The sequence below is a fragment of the Parasteatoda tepidariorum genome, chromosome 6 (genome assembly GCF_043381705.1).
Source record: "Parasteatoda tepidariorum isolate YZ-2023 chromosome 6, CAS_Ptep_4.0, whole genome shotgun sequence".
NCBI classification, from domain to species: domain Eukaryota; kingdom Metazoa; phylum Arthropoda; class Arachnida; order Araneae; family Theridiidae; genus Parasteatoda; species Parasteatoda tepidariorum.
Window position 1 is genome coordinate 89977936 of NC_092209.1, and position 17989 is coordinate 89995924.

The 17989-nt window shown below is 28.2% G+C and overlaps 1 protein-coding gene across 3 annotated transcripts in view; it reads left to right on the forward strand.

Annotated features, from left to right (window-relative positions):
• Window positions 1-4017: 4017 nt before the first annotated feature.
• Window positions 4018-17989, forward strand: part of LOC107437420 (protein NipSnap) — a 28361-nt gene continuing 14389 nt past the window's right edge. For 2 of the 3 annotated variants that reach the window (XR_006225912.2, XM_043048690.2), the window contains exons 1-3: window positions 4018-4223; window positions 7871-8010; window positions 12397-12442. Coding sequence is in view for 2 of the 3 variants with exons in the window: in XM_043048690.2 (XP_042904624.1) it covers window positions 4126-4223; window positions 7871-8010; window positions 12397-12442 (284 nt within the window). In the remaining variant the exon portion in view is untranslated. The remainder of the gene's footprint in view (window positions 4224-7870; window positions 8011-12396; window positions 12443-17989) is intronic. The other variant, XM_043048691.2, reaches the window with a different exon arrangement.

Below are 17989 nucleotides of genomic sequence, written 5' to 3' on the forward strand. Positions count from 1 at the left end.
AGGACAAAAAAAGACCTGTTTAGTAAGGATTTAGGTAACTTGTGGGATGCATGTTGGAAATGGTATGATAGTAATAGGAGGGTGTCTTATTTTGGAAATAAATTTCATCTCTGAAATTTTTATTAATATTGGCAACTTAAATAAGGTTTTTCTTTTAAATTTACTGAATTAGAGGTCCGAAAAATGTTTTCTAAATGAAAATAAAGGTGATAGTTTTTAATTTGTACATCAATCTATCTCGATTGGCATTACTAATTTTCCAGAAAAATGGGCTATTCCTCAACTATTTTTTTAGGAAAATTAGTAAAGCAAAAGGGTTAAAAAATAAATAAATCCAAAGAAAAGACTAATGTATCATTTTAATCCAAAAATATGCAAGTTAATAGGATTTCACATTTCTATTGTTTAGAATAAAAACTTGGCCATTACTAAAAAGTCTAATTGAATGTACCCTTTGAACACCAAGGAAGGTTACAAGTCTCCTAATTAGCGTCAGTTTTCTTTAAAGATTATTTCTAATTAAATTAAATTATGAGCCTTGTGGAATCTTTTATGTACATCGTAATTCAAGATTGCTCATATTGTTTAATGTAGTAGATATATTAAGGATCTTATAATAAAATAATGAATAATTTTCTTTTTAACTTTGCAGTAATATTTAAATGTCTCATATTATTAACTGAAATTATTTAATTGGCAAAATAATTCTCATTACATTCTTCTGCAAATTTTTTTTTATTATAAATAGTTTAAATGAAGTTACTATTTTATCAAAAACTCAAAATAGATGTTTATGGATCACATACTTTATTGTCTATTGTGTCAATGATGCAATTTAAAAAATAAATAAAATTAGAAAATTATCTGTTTTTATATACAAACTAAAACAGCTGTTGCCATGTTTTGCTGAAGAATTGTTAGCTGAAGGCATACTTAAATCAATATCTTGAAGATATTAAAAATGATAACTTCTTTTAAGGATTTATCTATTTTTTGCAGCATAAATTTAGTGCATGCAAATAAATATGAGAGTAGAAAAAAATAAACAATATTAGAATCACATAAGTAAAACTTTTATTTACACAATTATTTCTCTAATTATTTTACAGAATAAACTCTTCTTTCTTTAGCATGGCACAACCAGCCTCTAATAATGCTTTAAACTTCATTTACTTTAGTGTTTGTGAAAACACTGCAAACAGCTTCTAAAACATAACAAAAAGAAAATATGAACAAACAAGTAGGTATTTTTATGAATAAACATAAAATTATTTCAGAACCTATTTAAAAGGTATCTAAAACTAAATTAGTTGAAGCCCAGATTTCTGTTACTCTCAGGGAAAATATTATGTGGGGTGACCTTGTTAAGCTCCTTTTTTTTAATTAGGACTAAAATCACTCTAAGTAAAAAATGACTAGTTATTTTAATTGACCATCGTACATACACTAGTTAACAAAAAATAAAATGATTTGATGCATATTTGATTCATTGTCACAAGAATAATCTAGTAACATTAACTGTAATAATGATAAAACTGTTAGTACAAACACATGTAACAATGATCAGAATATTTTAAAGTGCAAGTCAAAAGAAGAGTTGGATAGCTGAAGTATCGTATGATTTCCGTTCTACTGTGACTGGAAAAGGAGATGGTGATACTAATAACAAGATTATTTCAAACAATTACGCACTTATAAATTATTCCAAACACAGAGAATGATAGAAATTTATAAACTCATTGAAAATTCATGGAATACTGAAATTATAGTATTTTAAAAAGTTTAAAAAAAAGCTGGTTATAGATGCTTATTTGACAACTAAATTTTATAATAATAATACCATTTGAATGTGTATAAATACTTTTAAAAATAAAATTCATTTTCTAGACAGGGAACTTTAGCAACACAAATTTTGACTATATACTGTCAAACTACAAATGGAATAATATATATANAAGTTGAAGAAAAAAAAAGCTGGTTATAGATGTTGATTTGCCAACTAAATTTAATAATAATAATACCATTTTAATGTGTATAAATACTTTTAAAAATAAAATTCATTTTCTAGACAGGTAACTTTAGCAACACAAATTTTGAGTATATACTGTCGAACTACAAATGGAATAATATATATATGAAAAGAGATTAAATATTATCAATAATTGCGTCTGACACTCTTCAACCAAAAAATCTTTTTTTTTTTTCATTATTGCCCACACAGCTATAGAGTTCAGCAACATCATCAGGCATGATGTGACGAAGTGCTTGGCTTGTATGTTCTTTAAAATCAGCTCCATCAAGACTTTGCAATCTAGCAGACTATGAGAAAGAAAAGAAGAAGAAAAATTAATAAAATTAATCACCTTATGCCTTAAGTTCATAAAATAATTTATCTCAGGTTAGCAAAGCATTATTAATTTACTTAGAAACGAATGAGTTTTTACCACCACTGCAAAAGAATAATTTAAACAAAAATTTATACATTTCATTATATTAAGAATACATAAAAGCAAATTTCCTGATTATATATTATTAAGTTATAAATTTGTTAAAGGAAGTTTTGTAAACGCTCTCCGCTTGGATTTTGATCATTGGGGGGGGGGGATTTTCTATAGCTTAAAAAAAATAATTACCAATTCAGCCTTCAATTCCAAATTATCCAGCAAAAAATTTTGTTTTACAAATCCACTGTCACATTTTACAGGAATCCCAAGATCGCATCGTTGATTGATTGAGGATGCAGCTGAAAAAAATTGCACAATGGTTGTTACTAATAAATTCAAGATGAAGTATGTTGCTCAAGCCTTAATTCAAATTAAGCTTGATATCATGATCTCATTAGAAAAAAAAAATTAATATTGAAGAATATAATCAAAAATTATATTTAAAAGCATTCTATAACAACTTTTTAAATAAAATCATCAAACTATTTTAATTTATGGAGAATTAAAAAAATACAATATACATAAATAAATACAATATACAAAAATTAAGTACGGAAATAAAATGAAAAAGAATTATGTAAGTATCTGAAACGAATAAGAAATTATACAAATAACAATATTTTAAAAAAGCAAATTGACATGTAAATGATACAATTATTAAAAATTCATTTTAAAGAAAACAAAATTTCATTCTGAAAATAGTTTATCGTAAATCAGCCCTTGTAAAGGAACAAACTCTTCGAGAATGAAGAAAAAGACAATACTAATACTTTTTTTTAGAGCTATATAGCTCTAAAGAAAAGCATCATGAAAATTAAAAAAAATATTTTCATTAAATAAAAAGAAAAAAATTAAGAAAAAGGAAAATATCGTAGTACATTTCTATACAACTGAAAAGAGAAGAAGATGGAAGAGAGAAGGGCCAAAGGCATGAAACCGGTCTTTCCCCAAATGGCGCATTCGACTGTTGCAATCACGAATACGTCCCGCAGTGGACTGATCGTTAAGACACGGTTCCCAGAAGATCACCGAAGTCAAGCATCACTGGCTACAGTCAGTGCGCTGGTGGGTGACCACTTGGATAAGTCTGCGTAGGGACCGAGGGTGTGCGGTATTGGTCCTCGTTAAACTGTGCTACCGTAAAGTGCTCGACTTCGCGTGCAGGTCGTCGGGCTACCGAAGCGGGGGTGCCATCCCCTCTGCAGAGGATCAAAATTGCGATGGCATGTCTTCGGATCATCCTCCGGGATGTTTCCCAGACCGTCGCCAATAGCCCATTGTGCAGCTCTAGTGCGACGTAAATTAACATCAACAATCACGAATACATATAATACCGATTTCGTTTTAGAAAATTGTTGAATTAAATTTTGCTTTTACAAAGAATGAAGCATTGGTAAATTTTAAAAATGTGTGTGGAAAAAAAATTTGAATTTAAATTTGAGTTTTTTTACCAGTTAACATATTTCACCAATCAAGATCTGATTCGCATATGTGAGTATTAATGAATGCAACGTAAATTGTCCCTTAAATTACAGTTCTCAACCAGTTTCAAAAAAAAAAAATATTAATTTCAAACAGTTTGGTGTTCATTCCTAAAGCCGAGTAGAAATAAGTAGTCAAAAGCGTCTGTATATAAACAATCAGCTCTCTATATCCGTCAATTTTTAATTTAATAATTAAAATGTCCTCACTTGTTCGTAAAATTCTGTTAATGAAATTGCCTGCTTCACTCACCTTCCAAAGGTTAAGATTTGCTTTATGTTTTGGTTTTGTGAAACGGTAAAAATTTATATCATTATTTTGCAGGAGGTCGAGCTAAAGGTCGAATGACATTAAACTATTATATATTTATTTAGTTAATTATTTTATTGCGTTTATTTGCTCGAGAAATATTTATTTTATCGAAATATTTCATTATTTTTATTATTTTCGTCGGAAACTTGATTACTTTTATAATCTCCATCCAGTATAGCTTTCTGTTTATTTCTCATTTGTTTTATTGATTAATTATTTAATTGTTTGTAATTTTAATTCAATAATATTCATGTTGTACATGTTATTAAAAATTGTCGACATTTCTGCATCAGCTGTCTTATCATTTATCAGGGTGCGTAGCGTTTTTAAAAAGTGCTTAGAAGTGTTTATTTTCGTTTTTTAAAAGCTCTTAAAGGTGCTTTTTTCATTGAGTGTATTTAAAAAGTGCTTAATTTTCCTCTTTCGAGAATTTTATATTTTTCTTTCCCATGTCGAATTTCGCCATATTATGCAAAAGCATGCTTTTAAAATTGTTTTTTTTTTCAACATTTATTCAACCACAAGCTATTTTGGCGTATAGTGGGTCCATAGCGTATGGAAGCGCCAATATGTATGATGAGATACTTGGGAGTCGGCATGTGCGCAAAAACTCTCTAGCAGCTGGGTGAGATTATTGCACTCTCATTTGCAAACTCTGCGGCATTTTGCAAGTAGATATTCTCAATTTCAGGCTTAATTTTCCACCCTCTGATATCAAACCGAAAAATCTCGATCATTTTATAATGGCTTACGTAATCAAGAAAAGAGTTTTTTGTCAGAAACTAGTTATTTTATCATGATTACGGAAAGTCTGAAAATTATTTTGCGTTTTGTTAATGTATATAGTGCTTAAAAACAGGGTTGGAGTTTTAACTTTTGGATGTCCTAAACTGGTTTTGGACAGGACACGTGGGTTTTACTGTCTTAAACTGGATAAAACTGTCCAAAATCTTGAACTTTGGTAAAAGGTTAAAATTCTATAGGTGTAACCATTGTACACATAATAATTACATGTGTCAATAAATATTTAATATTTTTTATACAAATTTATGCAATTTATTTTTTTATACAATTACAAACTCATTAAAGGAAAATAATATAATATAATGGGAAAAGGCTTATAATTTTTGAAGCTCCACAATTCATTAAGCAACAAAAGTGAATACCAAATCCTTTAAATATAAATATGCTTTTAATACTGATAAATAATTTTTTTGCATAAGGATAAATATTGCAATATTGAAAAATAATAATAATTTTTTTAAAAAAATACTGAATTTGTTAAAAAATTAACCTTTTATTTTTCACAATATTTTTTAAATTTTATTTTATAATTTCTGCATTGCAGGATGATAAAAAAGACATCTATTAAAAAAATTTTTTTTTTTAAACATAAATATCTTAGTTTAAATTGGAAATACAAAGTAACTGAAAAATGTCTTAACAGTTTTGAAGGGCATAACATTTGTTTCAGTTACTGTCTCTGGTGATGTATCACCACTATCAGGGGTCTGTCCAGACATTTTGTGAAAGGTCCGTTTTTCGTGAAATTGTGAAAAAATTACTCACATTCTTTCAACCAGGGTCCGCTTTTATNATTTTTTTTAAAGAATTAATTCAGGTAATTTAAAATATTTACATAAAATGTAGTAGTTTATATGTTTGAAAATTTATGGTTATTAATTTTGCAAAAAAAGTAATTCATTGAACTTTTATAATTAGGTCATTCAATACTTCATAATTGTAATTTTTCATTTCTCCCCCCCCCTTCTCGAAACTCCAAAATGTCGGTAGTAAGTCCGTAAAAGTTTCAGGGGATTTTTTGGGGTCCCACAAACACCCCTGTTAATTCTATGTTTATTTTACCTTTTAAATATTGTTCAAATAAAATTGTGACATAATTTAAGTAAAAGGGTTTTAGACAGTTTTGGACAAAGGGGTTATGGACAGGATGGTTTAAACCAGGGTTTAAGCCGTGGATTAATCAATTCTGTCCTTAACCTTGCCAACCCAGCTTAAAAATATTTTTTGAGTGCTCAAAAAGTACTCTAAAAGTGCTTATTTTTTATTGAAAGATTTGTCTACCACCCTGTTTATTAAACAAAATTTTGAAAGCTGCTAATTTAGTAAGTGTCTGACTTTCTGTTTATAAACAAGCTCTGATTGTTATCATTTTTCGTTGGTGTATTCATCTCTCACTGAAATGTGAAACTTAATTAGTATGTGTTGTAATATGTATTTGTATCTTTCAGAGGGTCACCTTTAACTACGGAGGGAGTATATTTTTTAAGTTGCAAAATTGTTTTGAGAAAGTTTGAAGATGTTTTACAAAATATAAATAAACATGAGGTTTGAATTGTGCTTCGAAAAAGAAATGTTTTCAGCTCTAACTTAAACAGAATTTTAGAGGTGGTGTACCCATCAATTTTTGAAAGACTCTTTTTACAAAATATATAAGGGTTGCTTTGGGGTGAAAGATTATGTGTGTTGAATCCTATGTTTATTTTCATTATATTTTTAATCTAATATTTATTTTTTTACAATTATTGAAGATGCCTGTCTTATAATTCTAATTAGATAACCTTATTCTCTGTGGCAGAGTTTTTTCTGGCTTTCGGTGACATGCAAGATAATTTTAAAATAACAAATATACATGTTGCTAATTTATAGTAAGGGAAGCGTTATCTTCAAAAAATAAAGAAATTAAAAAATTGGATCAGATAAAAAAATATTTTTAATTGAATGTGTAATATTTTTCTTTGTATAATATTATGGACGATATTATAACATTTTGTAAGGAAATAGCACACTAATTATTTCCCTTTTCGCATTTTGTAATTCATCATCACATTAAAAAAAATCATGAAATCTGTAGCGGTAACTACCGATAAAAGAGATTAATTGCAAAATCACGCAAATTGGACTCTTCAAAAGGGGTTACTAAATGCGTGTTTTCATTTCGAGATTCAGTTGTTATAATATAGTATTAAAAATATCTGTCATAATACTAGTCATAATATATTATTATAAATATCGGGTTTTGAAAGTTATGTGGAAATTATCAGTAATAACTGCATGAAAAAATAGAATGACAATTTCTGTAGAACAGAAAACCAAATTTTTTTCTTCATTATTATTATTATTTTTTTTTTCATTATTCTCAAATGAGAATAGAAAAATCATAAGCATTTTTTAAAAAATCTTTCTGCAAGAACTCGGTAATGTTCTGCGACAATGTCACTGTGTTGCCATGATTCTGCCACGGGGGCCTTATTTTATATTAGTTTTGAATTTCAAATGAGTAATTCCCTCAAATTTTGAGACCATTGGTATGCTAAATTAAAAAAATTAATTCTTCATAGAATCTGAAAATCTTATGATTTATTGAAATTGTTATGAAATAAATTCATTTTGAAATTGTTATAAATTAATGAAATTCTTATGAAATAACTTAATATTGAAATTCTTATTAATGATTGAACTTCTTATGATATAATTTCATATTTTTGGAATTATAAATTACTATTGAGGTTCTTATGAATTATTGAAATTTTTATAAATTATTAAAATTCATATGAAACATTGAAATTTCTTATAAAATTAATTCAGATTGGTAATAAATGCATTTTCAGATCTTTATGGTTGGGATGCGTTAACAACTCGAATAATGATGGTTGGTTTAGTAAATTGTTGATGGTAAGAAAAATTGATCCTGGCCATGACTCTCATTCAAGACTTTTATCTGCCTCTGAAGTCATCTATGAAATGCAAAGTAAATTAATTTTAGATTGCTTGTAATTCATCCTAGTGTTTCCACTGAATATAAAAAAATTGTTATTAAAATCCTTGTAAGCACTATGAAGCTATCTTCCTATACATTTAAAGGCTTAAGAAAGAGCCTGTTAAGTGATATTTTTTTCCAACAACTTTTGGCAACATATTGCCTCATGGTATAAACTTTTTTGTAGACTCCATATAGGTAGATCCATGCCACCTATAGATGTAAAATATTTTTAAAACTTGGAATAAATACCCTGAGTAATTACCTGGGTAAATACCCAGAATTCATAAATATCTAGGTATTTATCAATGGTTATGTTTTTTTTATACAAAATTATATTATTATTACACAACTTAGTATGTTTATTACACAATTTAGTATTGCTTACAATGTCAATAGTAAGGACAGATTCATTATAATAAAAAATTCATTTGATTAAATATATAAATTATTAAAATCATTAATTTTTTAATTTTCTTTATTTGAGAGCAGTTATGGTTTAATCCTCTTTAAATTCATATTTCTAATCATAATTCGAAGTATTTGGGGCTTTAAAAGTAACATCTAAACAAGGAAAGTTAGGCAAAAATATGATTTTGATATGCAAATATTTTTTCTAATTTTTTGTAATTTATTTTAAAAAGTTTATCATACAATCCTGCTGAAGAATAGCACATAATATTCCTTATTTGATTCATTGTGATGTGATCTTTCAGAATAATAATAATGTCCTATGTGTTAAATTCTTTGAGTTTTTATTGCATTATTACTTATGACTTAAGAAATATATTATCTTAACATTAATATGATTTTCAAAGGGGTATAAAATCGATGCCAGATTGAATGTTTCAATATTTTTGTATGCTAAGTTTANTGTAATCATAATTCGAAGTATTTGGGGCTTTAAAAGTAACATCTAAACAAGGAAAGTTAGGCAAAAGTATGGTTTAGATATGCAAATATTTTTTCTAATTTTTTATAATTTATTTTAAAAAGTTTATCATACAATCCTGCTGAAGAATAGCACATAATATTCCTTATTTGATCCATTGTGATGTGACCTTTCAGAATAATAATAATGTCCTATGTGTTAAATTCTTTGAGTTTTTATTACATTATTACTTATGACTTAAGAAATATATTATCTTAACATTAGTATGATTTTCAAAGGGGTATTAAATCGATGCCAGATTGAATGTTTCAATATTTTTGTTTGCTAAGTTTAAAGGGGATTGGGAAGCTATATGCTTAACTTATTGAACCACTCTAAGCAAAGAGTTTATATATTTTATTCCTTATATTAAATATATATATATAGTTTTATCCTTCTGTTCCTAATTAGAATTAAAAATAAGTAAAGTAAAGAAGATAAAGTTAGAAAATAAAGTATTTTGTAAAACTTTTTTGTTAATCATTGATTGTTTTCAATTGAAATATCAATTTTCACAAAATTCCTTTATCTAAAATTCAAATTTTGAAAGTTTCGCTAACGAGACGACTACATACACAGAATTCTTCTTCCAATGGGCAGAAATTTACCAATTGATTCTTTTAGTTTGTCGGATTTTAACTAATTTGAATGTTTGAAACTGCTCCAGAATCCGCTAATATCGCAATGCCTATTGAATATGAAACATAAATTTTCGTATTTACCTAATTTAGGAGTTATGCATTGCGTTTTGTATTCATGTGATTAAAAAATCATGCATTGCGATTTTAAAATCCGATATTGCGGTTTTAAAATCCGATATTGCGATTCATATTCACATGATTTTAAAAATCCAACATATTGATTCTTGTAAGAACTTAGATTTTTCTTAAACTAGCTAGTATGGGGATGTGTGATATTTATAATTGGTAGGTAATTATAAATCTTATTTTAAAAAAAAGTCAAATACGAAACATGTACGGTGTATAAATTTATATAGATTTTTTGCACACAAAAATTTCAGTGTTTTTCACTTAGTTACACAATTACCCTAGGCATGTATTACAAAACTCTCATATCATTATAAAGTTCAATTTTTCAATGTTCCATTTTCAATTTTTCAAATTTCACTTTTCAATTTGTCTTTCAAAACATAAAATCAACTAATTGACTTAATTAGAATTTAAGAAGTACTTGGAAAAACAATTTCTAATAATGAAAAGTAAAAATATGATTTTAGTATATTCTTTATTGAATCTATTTGAATTTCGCCAAAAAAAAACTGGTCAAAAAATAATTTTTAAAAATTATACTTTGCCAAATACCGAATATTAGCTGAATTGTTACATCCTTATTTATAAATACCCTACTAACTGGTTATTCACCCAACCCACATCTATTACATCTCCCCAACACTACAAGGACAGATAGAACAGAGAGAGAGAAATTTTATCCATGTTTAAAGTAGGATTCAAACCCAGGATATTCCGACCTTGAGGCCAACTCCTTGATTACCATATTCTTTGATTTTTTTTGAGATTAAGGAAATCTATTTTACTGAATTGTGAAAGTATGTTTCCTCCATCCCCTCACAAATTACCTTATTCACTGACTTTGCAGAATAGTATTTCTGAAGGCTATAGTATTGCATATTTTTACAAAACAAAATAACCGTATCACTCTAGAAGATTGTTTGTCCCTTTGCGTTAATTTTGTCTTTTTAAAGTGAAGTTTTGCAAAATATTACAAGCGATTAAATATGTAGAGATTTTTGTCAAAAATAACTAGGGTAAACTAACCAGGGAAGAAACACTTAATCTTCGCTTGCCTTTTAAAAAATCATATTAATTTCAAAATTCGTAATTTTAGTTAAATGACAGTATCAACATATTTGTTACTTATTGCAAATTATGTAAAAATATTGTACAGAACTTACATACATAATATTATTTTAAAGTTTTGAAGGTTCAAATAACTAGTAGTAAGAAGACCAAGTGAAGGAACAGCTCTTAACAGTGAATAAACAGACAGTAAAGGAACACTTAATTTTGGTTATTTTTTAATGCTCTTTATGAATTTATAAGCCATGCAAATATTTAAAAGCAAGCCTATTCTTGAAATTATAACATATAAATACTTGGAAAATGTTAACTTTTTTTTGTAATCATGAATTGAAAAATAAAGTGTCAACATATTAACACATACTGTTAATTCACTGGGAAATTTATGCCCAGTAAAGGAACATGCCTGTTCCCTCACTGGTTAGAAGTTGTTTTTCGTACTTTTAACATCACTAAAGGTACAAGAAAATTAAAGTTTATCTTTTATTTTCATTAACTTAGAAAAAAAAACCAGCAAAGGAAAACTTGTTCCTTCACTGGTTTTTCATCGTTTGGGGATCCAGTGAATAAACACCCCCTTATCTCAGTACTTTATTATGCTATGATGCTTAAAAAAAAAAAAAGTAACTTCAATAACTGTATTTTAAATTCTTTTTTACACAGTGAGAAAAATAAAACTATTATGTGCAATAAATTCCACTTCAAACATATAAATGCAAACACTCACCTTATAATTTTTTCAAAGAAACAAGGTGTTGCAGAGATAATAACAAATTAAAAATTTTTTCTAGAGAAGTCTATTTGACCAGGTAATCCAAAACATTGCTAGATGACTTCCTATTGTTTGGCAGTAAGCTATTAAGTTACCAATCAATCTAAAGAAAAATTTTCGAATTCTTATTTTTAATCAATATATATGAAATGTTCCATCACTGGGTAGTGTTCCTTCACTGGTTGGTTTACCCTACAGAACATTCTTATTTTAATAAAAATCAAAATTATATTTTAATTGTGTATTTCTTATATGCTAAAACTGTTTCTGTTGCTGACTACTGTTGTTTTGTATTAATTATGTCATGAAACACCTCACCCTGTGTGTAATTTTTTTTCTTTAGACTTAGTTTACTTTCTTTAGATTAGTAATCACTAATGAAAGCAGTGATTACTTGAAACTACGTTTTGCTTTATACACAGTGGGCCAAAAATGTTTGTTAGAAAACTTAAATTTGGACATTTGAATTGGGAAATTTGGAAATTTTTTTAAAAGTTGAATATTTCAAAAAGGTTTTAAATCAATTGTTAAATGTCATCAAGTGCCACCGCCAAAAAATCTGTTTCCAAAAAATATGAGGTCAAACTGTCAATTTTTTAAAGTTTTTTTTTCGGGCGGTGGCACTTGCTAACATTTAATTTTAAACCTTTTTGAAGCATTCAAGTTTCAATAAAATTTCCAATTCATGTTTTTTAGCACTTATAAATGTTCGTAAACAGTTTTGACCCACTGTAAACACTATTTTCAGTTCAGATAAAGTTCCATTCATAGTATTATGATTAAGAAAAAAAAACTTTTAATTATGCTAACTAATAATTTTTAATTGTCATTTTCAGCTCATGATGTCAAACCAGATAGTATAGAGCCATATTTAGATAATTAGTAAGTATTTTTTTTACGTAAACTTTATGTTAATTAAAGAGGAAATTTAAATGTCCTGCATATAATAATAAAATTTTTTTAATTGTATTATTAATTATAGGCTGCCAAGGAAAGCATAAAAACTTTCTGCTTCATGAGGTTCAAAATAACATTTATATAAAGTAAATATTTGAACTCATGCTAATAGTTTTTAGTAAAGTTTTTTGATAAAGGTTCTTAGTTTCATTAAATTCATTAGATTTTGTAACAAAAGATCTCAGTTGTTCAAATTCGATTAGAGTTTTAACTTTTGGATGATTTTCATTTCATCTTGATTTTAGTTCATTTTAAAATGCTATAACAGTTAATGATTTGTGCTAATATTATAAAGGTTAAAATGAAAATTATATAATATCTGAATTAGTATATTTATCAGAACTCTTTCTTGTTTTTACTATACATTTTCTCCTTGTTTATTGTATGTACAGTGGTACCTACGGGTACTGACCACTTTCTGTACCACAGTAAAATGGTCATTCTTAAGGGTTGACTTCAAAATGTTATTGAAGGTGTATGATTTATTGCAAGCTATTTTAATACTTCTCTGTGTCGGTGTGAAAATGCCACTTGTTTCGGCAACGTGAATCGATGAATAAAATTTAGCTGCAATAAAAATCCCTGCTGCAGAATCGTAGCGATGACGCGACATTGTCGTAGAACGTTACAGAAATCCCGCAGAAAGATTTTTTCTTCGAAAAGTAAAGTAAAATTACTTTTTTGTACAGAAATTTCCACGTAATATTTGTATCATGTATCTAGATAATCACTTTTGGAGGCGCTCATTTTAACCCGATAGTATCTTAAATCGATGTAATGTTTCGATTATATTTTCGGCAGTTATTAATATTGATTTTCACGTGGATTTTAAATATCATGATACATATCAAACAGCGTGGAAATTTCGAATTGTGCATTTGAGTATTTGCTTTTTAACGCAGTAATTCTATCAATTATATTTTCGGGAGTTATTGATATTGATTTTTCCATGGATTTTAAATATCATGATACATTTCAAACAGTGTGGAAAATTTGAATTGTGCATTTGAGTAGAGTATTTACTTTTTAACGCAGTAATTCTATCGAATTTTTGGTAGTTATTGCTATTGATTTCGCCATAGTTTTTTAATTTGAAATATTTATACGCTATTAAATAGAATAATTTAATCTCAAAACGAAACACATTTGAGGAGTCCTATTCGCGTGATTCCGTCGTTATTTTTTTTAGCAATTACTACTACGGATTTTATGATTTTTTAATTATTTTTTTTATTGTGATGATTATTTACAAAATGCGAAGAAGGAAATAATTGTGCATCCCCCCTCCCCAAACAAATGTGAGAACATCACAAATAATATTATAATAAGAAAATTATCACATGTTCAATTGAAAAAAATTTTACAGTTTTTTTTAGTAAACGCAGCACTTTTACTATTTTAAATTACTAACATATATATTTTATTATTAAAAGTATCTTGCGGAAAGATATTAGTGTTAGTGAGTTTTGTCGCTGTGTCGTTTGCATTTAATTTTGCATTTTAAAAATTTGTTTACCTTAAAAAATTAGAAGTTTGTTTGAGATGTTTTTTCTGGAGTATCTTTTTTTTATAGTTTAACTTATAACTCTAAAACTAAATCATTGATCTTTCATGCACTCTAACTGTAATATGGGGTTTGCCAGTCTCTTTCAGAGATCCTCAAAAAGAGCTCTTAAATTAAGAGCCACTCACAAATACACTTAAATCTATTTATTTGTTTTGCTAATATTTTTTGTTTTGATATTTTTTTGTGGTTCCTTATTTGACCTTTTCGTCATTTTGTGCGGAGGTTTGCCCGGTGGCTGGGAGAGGTTTTGATAGTTTCTCTTAAATGTTTCTTTGAACACAAAGTATGTGGAAAAAATTCCATACCTCTTCAAAGTGGTCGTAAATGGAGGAGGTCGCAACACAGAGGTTGTCTTTCTTGGAGATTTTACTGTATATGTTCACAGTGACATAGTTTTAATGTATGCTCAATGGGGTTATTGGTTACCTCCTTCTAATATATACATATATGATATATATATGATATATATTTGTATGTATGTGTGTATGTATATATATATATATAGTGTAACATCCCATATCCGGACGTCCCTTTCCCGGAAGGGTCGATTTCCCGGACACTTTTTAACAATCAAAATAAACATCTCTCCATCTTCCCCTTTCCTAAAAAAAATATTTAAAAAAAAAGGTCTTTTGACACATTTTCTCTTTTTCTAGCTTGCACCAAACCTCTGATTTATGCATCAAACCCATAAATAACCAGAAAAGGGTAGTGAAGATCTACCAAGACCATTGAGTGACCGTTAGTGGCGCTCCTCCCTTGGAATGTAGGAAAAAGAGGGAGATGTGTTTTCAAATACCGCAACTGAGTCCCCCCCCCCTCCGTTCCCATGCAGGCGGTTACTAAAAGAGGCATTTTCTGGAACCTTTTTATTGAAAGAAGAAATACTGTGGAAAGGGTAAACGGGGCAAACGTTAAGGTGGAGGGGGAGTCAAAATGGAAAATTTGAATAGGTCTAAAAAGATACACGTCCTTGAGAAACAAAACATTCGTTCTTCCCCATTCCATGTAATATTTAGGGGGTGGGGGGAAAGGGGGTAATATTCTTTCTTTAGCAGATTCTTTCAGTCATAGAAGAAAAAATAAAGAGAACCCAGTCAGCATGCCCCGCCTTTATGCTTGATTGATAGCCAATGATTGGAGAGAAAATAATAATTTGTTACTTCCCCACCCTCAACTTAAATGATCTCCTCTTTACACTTATTTTCTTTCACAAATAAGGAGGAAATGAATTTTTTCCTCCACCTACCCACCTTGATGAATGACGGGAATTTCCCTTTCTTGCTTGAATCATTCTAGTTAAAAATGGCGGATTATTATTTTCATATGTCAATTTTTTTCGTTATCTATATTTTAAGCAATAATATTTTTTTTCTAATATTTCATATTTTATTGATTAGATATTCTAATACTAAAACATTATTCCCCTTAATAATGTTTATTTATTTTTTGATTCTTAGATTTAGATCATTTTAAGCTTTGTTCTAGAATGACATGAATTTCCCCTTCTTGCTTGAATCGTTCTAGTTCAAAATGGCGGATTAATATTTTCATAACTGTTAAATTTTTTTCGTTTTCCATACTTTCAGCAATAATTTTTTTTTCTAATATTTTATATTTGATTGATTAGATATTCTGATGCTGAAACGTTTTTCCCCTTAAAAATAATGTTTATTTATTTTTTGCTTCTTAGATTCAGATCGTTTATTAAATCATTTTAAGCTTTGTTTACCTTGTGGGTTTATTATACAGAAAAATCTATTATACGAACTTCTGAAAGTGCCACCGTTTCCGGATACACGACTTTACACTGTATATATATATATATGTGCGTGTATGTATATATATATATGTATATGGGTGATTCTCACGAAACATGAAATTCACTGTCCCTTGCTCCAAAATCTAATACTAAAAGAACTGTTTTTTAAAAAAAATTAATAAATAGCATTGCTGTTAGTATTTTAAAATTACTTTGCACTAGCGTTGACTGTTTTGTATACTTAAAAAATTTTATTGAATATCAAAATGTCATTTTCCTGGCATGTCCCAAACAATATTTCCAATAATAACTAGCTTCAAAACTTCCCATACATTTTTCAAAATCTAATTTTTTTTTATCTTATCCTATGTAAGCATTTCTGGAATATACGCAGAGGGTATTGTTTACTGAAACTTCATTTAAAATAATTTTTCTGTCAGTAATTTGTTTGTCCCATGAAAATCTGTCATTTTCCTGGCTACTTTTATTTAGTGATTTATAACCAAAATAGATAGTGCCAGGAATCAATATCTTATGTTAATAGATTGATTAGATACCCTCCTATCTGAACATGTCTTGTTGCATGAATAAAGAACCAATTTTCAGGCTCAAAATCTTTTTCAAAAATTTTTTCAAGGAGAGTAGGTTTTTATGCTGTCATTTTCCTGGCTTCTTGAAATCATTAATAACAAAAACCACATAGATTTATCTGAGTTATTTTAAGAAATACTGTTGTTTTCTGCTGAATATAAACGTCTTCGGCCAAAATATTAAATTAAAGTAACGTTATGTGCTATAAAATAGTGAATTTGTCATTATCCTGGCTTATGAATGCCTGGACATTGAAGTGTTACCAGAAATTCTTTTTAATTGCTAATACTGTAAAGAAAGAAAATATTAACCTAATACCAAGTTTATGTATGATTGTAATATGCTTGGATGTAATCAAAGTTATTTATTTATTTAATGATAGATTATTATACACAATTTTATTCTGTATATATCAGCAACAAAAATTTTTTTGTTTCTTTCTCAAGACATGATAGGTCGGGTGACCGAGGAGGCCATATAATTTTCTCAATGTATTATTATAGCGATTTTTCACTTACGGTCTCTTTTCCTTATGGTGCTTCTGTGCACGTCACCGCTTCAGGAAAGCATTTTCGACCCCACATTGCTATATGATTTCGAGTTGTCAGGATGCCCCTTACCCCTCTTAGAAGTTCTGAAATGCTTAACTGAGACACCCTGTATATATATGTGTGTGTGTATTCTGATATATATACTATACGTTTAAATTACAAAAAATAAATAATAAAAACTTTTATATATATCTGCATTCTACTTACCATACAATAGTTCATTATTCAAGTAATGTTTAATTTCGGAGGGAATTTTGTCTCCCTAACCACCCCCAAAACTATGCCACTCTATGTACACACACACACACAGGGTGAAGTAAAACAGCTCAGACAAAGTTATTACATCATAGTATAAAACTAACTTGGATATTCATTTATTTTTCTCTATTACTTTATAAAAAGATATTTTGAAGTGCATCTTTTAGTTTATGTATTGTTTTTTGTCTCTTTTTACAACATCAAACAAAATATCTGCTATTTTAAAGTTGTTTAAGCTAGAAAAATGACAGTGTGAAATTGTTTTCTTGGTACATAATTATTGTACACATACGCTTGGAATCCCTAAAATAATTGATTTGGCCGGAATGGGATAGATTTAAAGTAGAAAACTTGTGTCACAGTGATGAAAATTTCAATAAGTATTTGCACCTTTGAATCGCTGCAAAACATGTCCCACTTTGAAACCAATTAAAATTATTCATTATATTATGTTAATTTATTCATTTTTAGGGCCAGCACTTAGCGTTTGTCACCTTGCCAAATGCAATTCTTCCAGAATGCCGATGCTTGTATATCTTGTTTTTAAATGTGTTCTAAAATGTATTAAAATAATACTTCCTGAGAAAATTGAATTTCAGAATTAAAACTTTTTTAAAATTATGATTTTTCCAGAACCATTCGACCGATTTCTCTTAACTTTTGTATTTTGCCATGTTAAATTATATACTTTAAAATGAAATAAAAAAATGGTGTACCTTAAATTTTAAAATTTTTCCGACTAT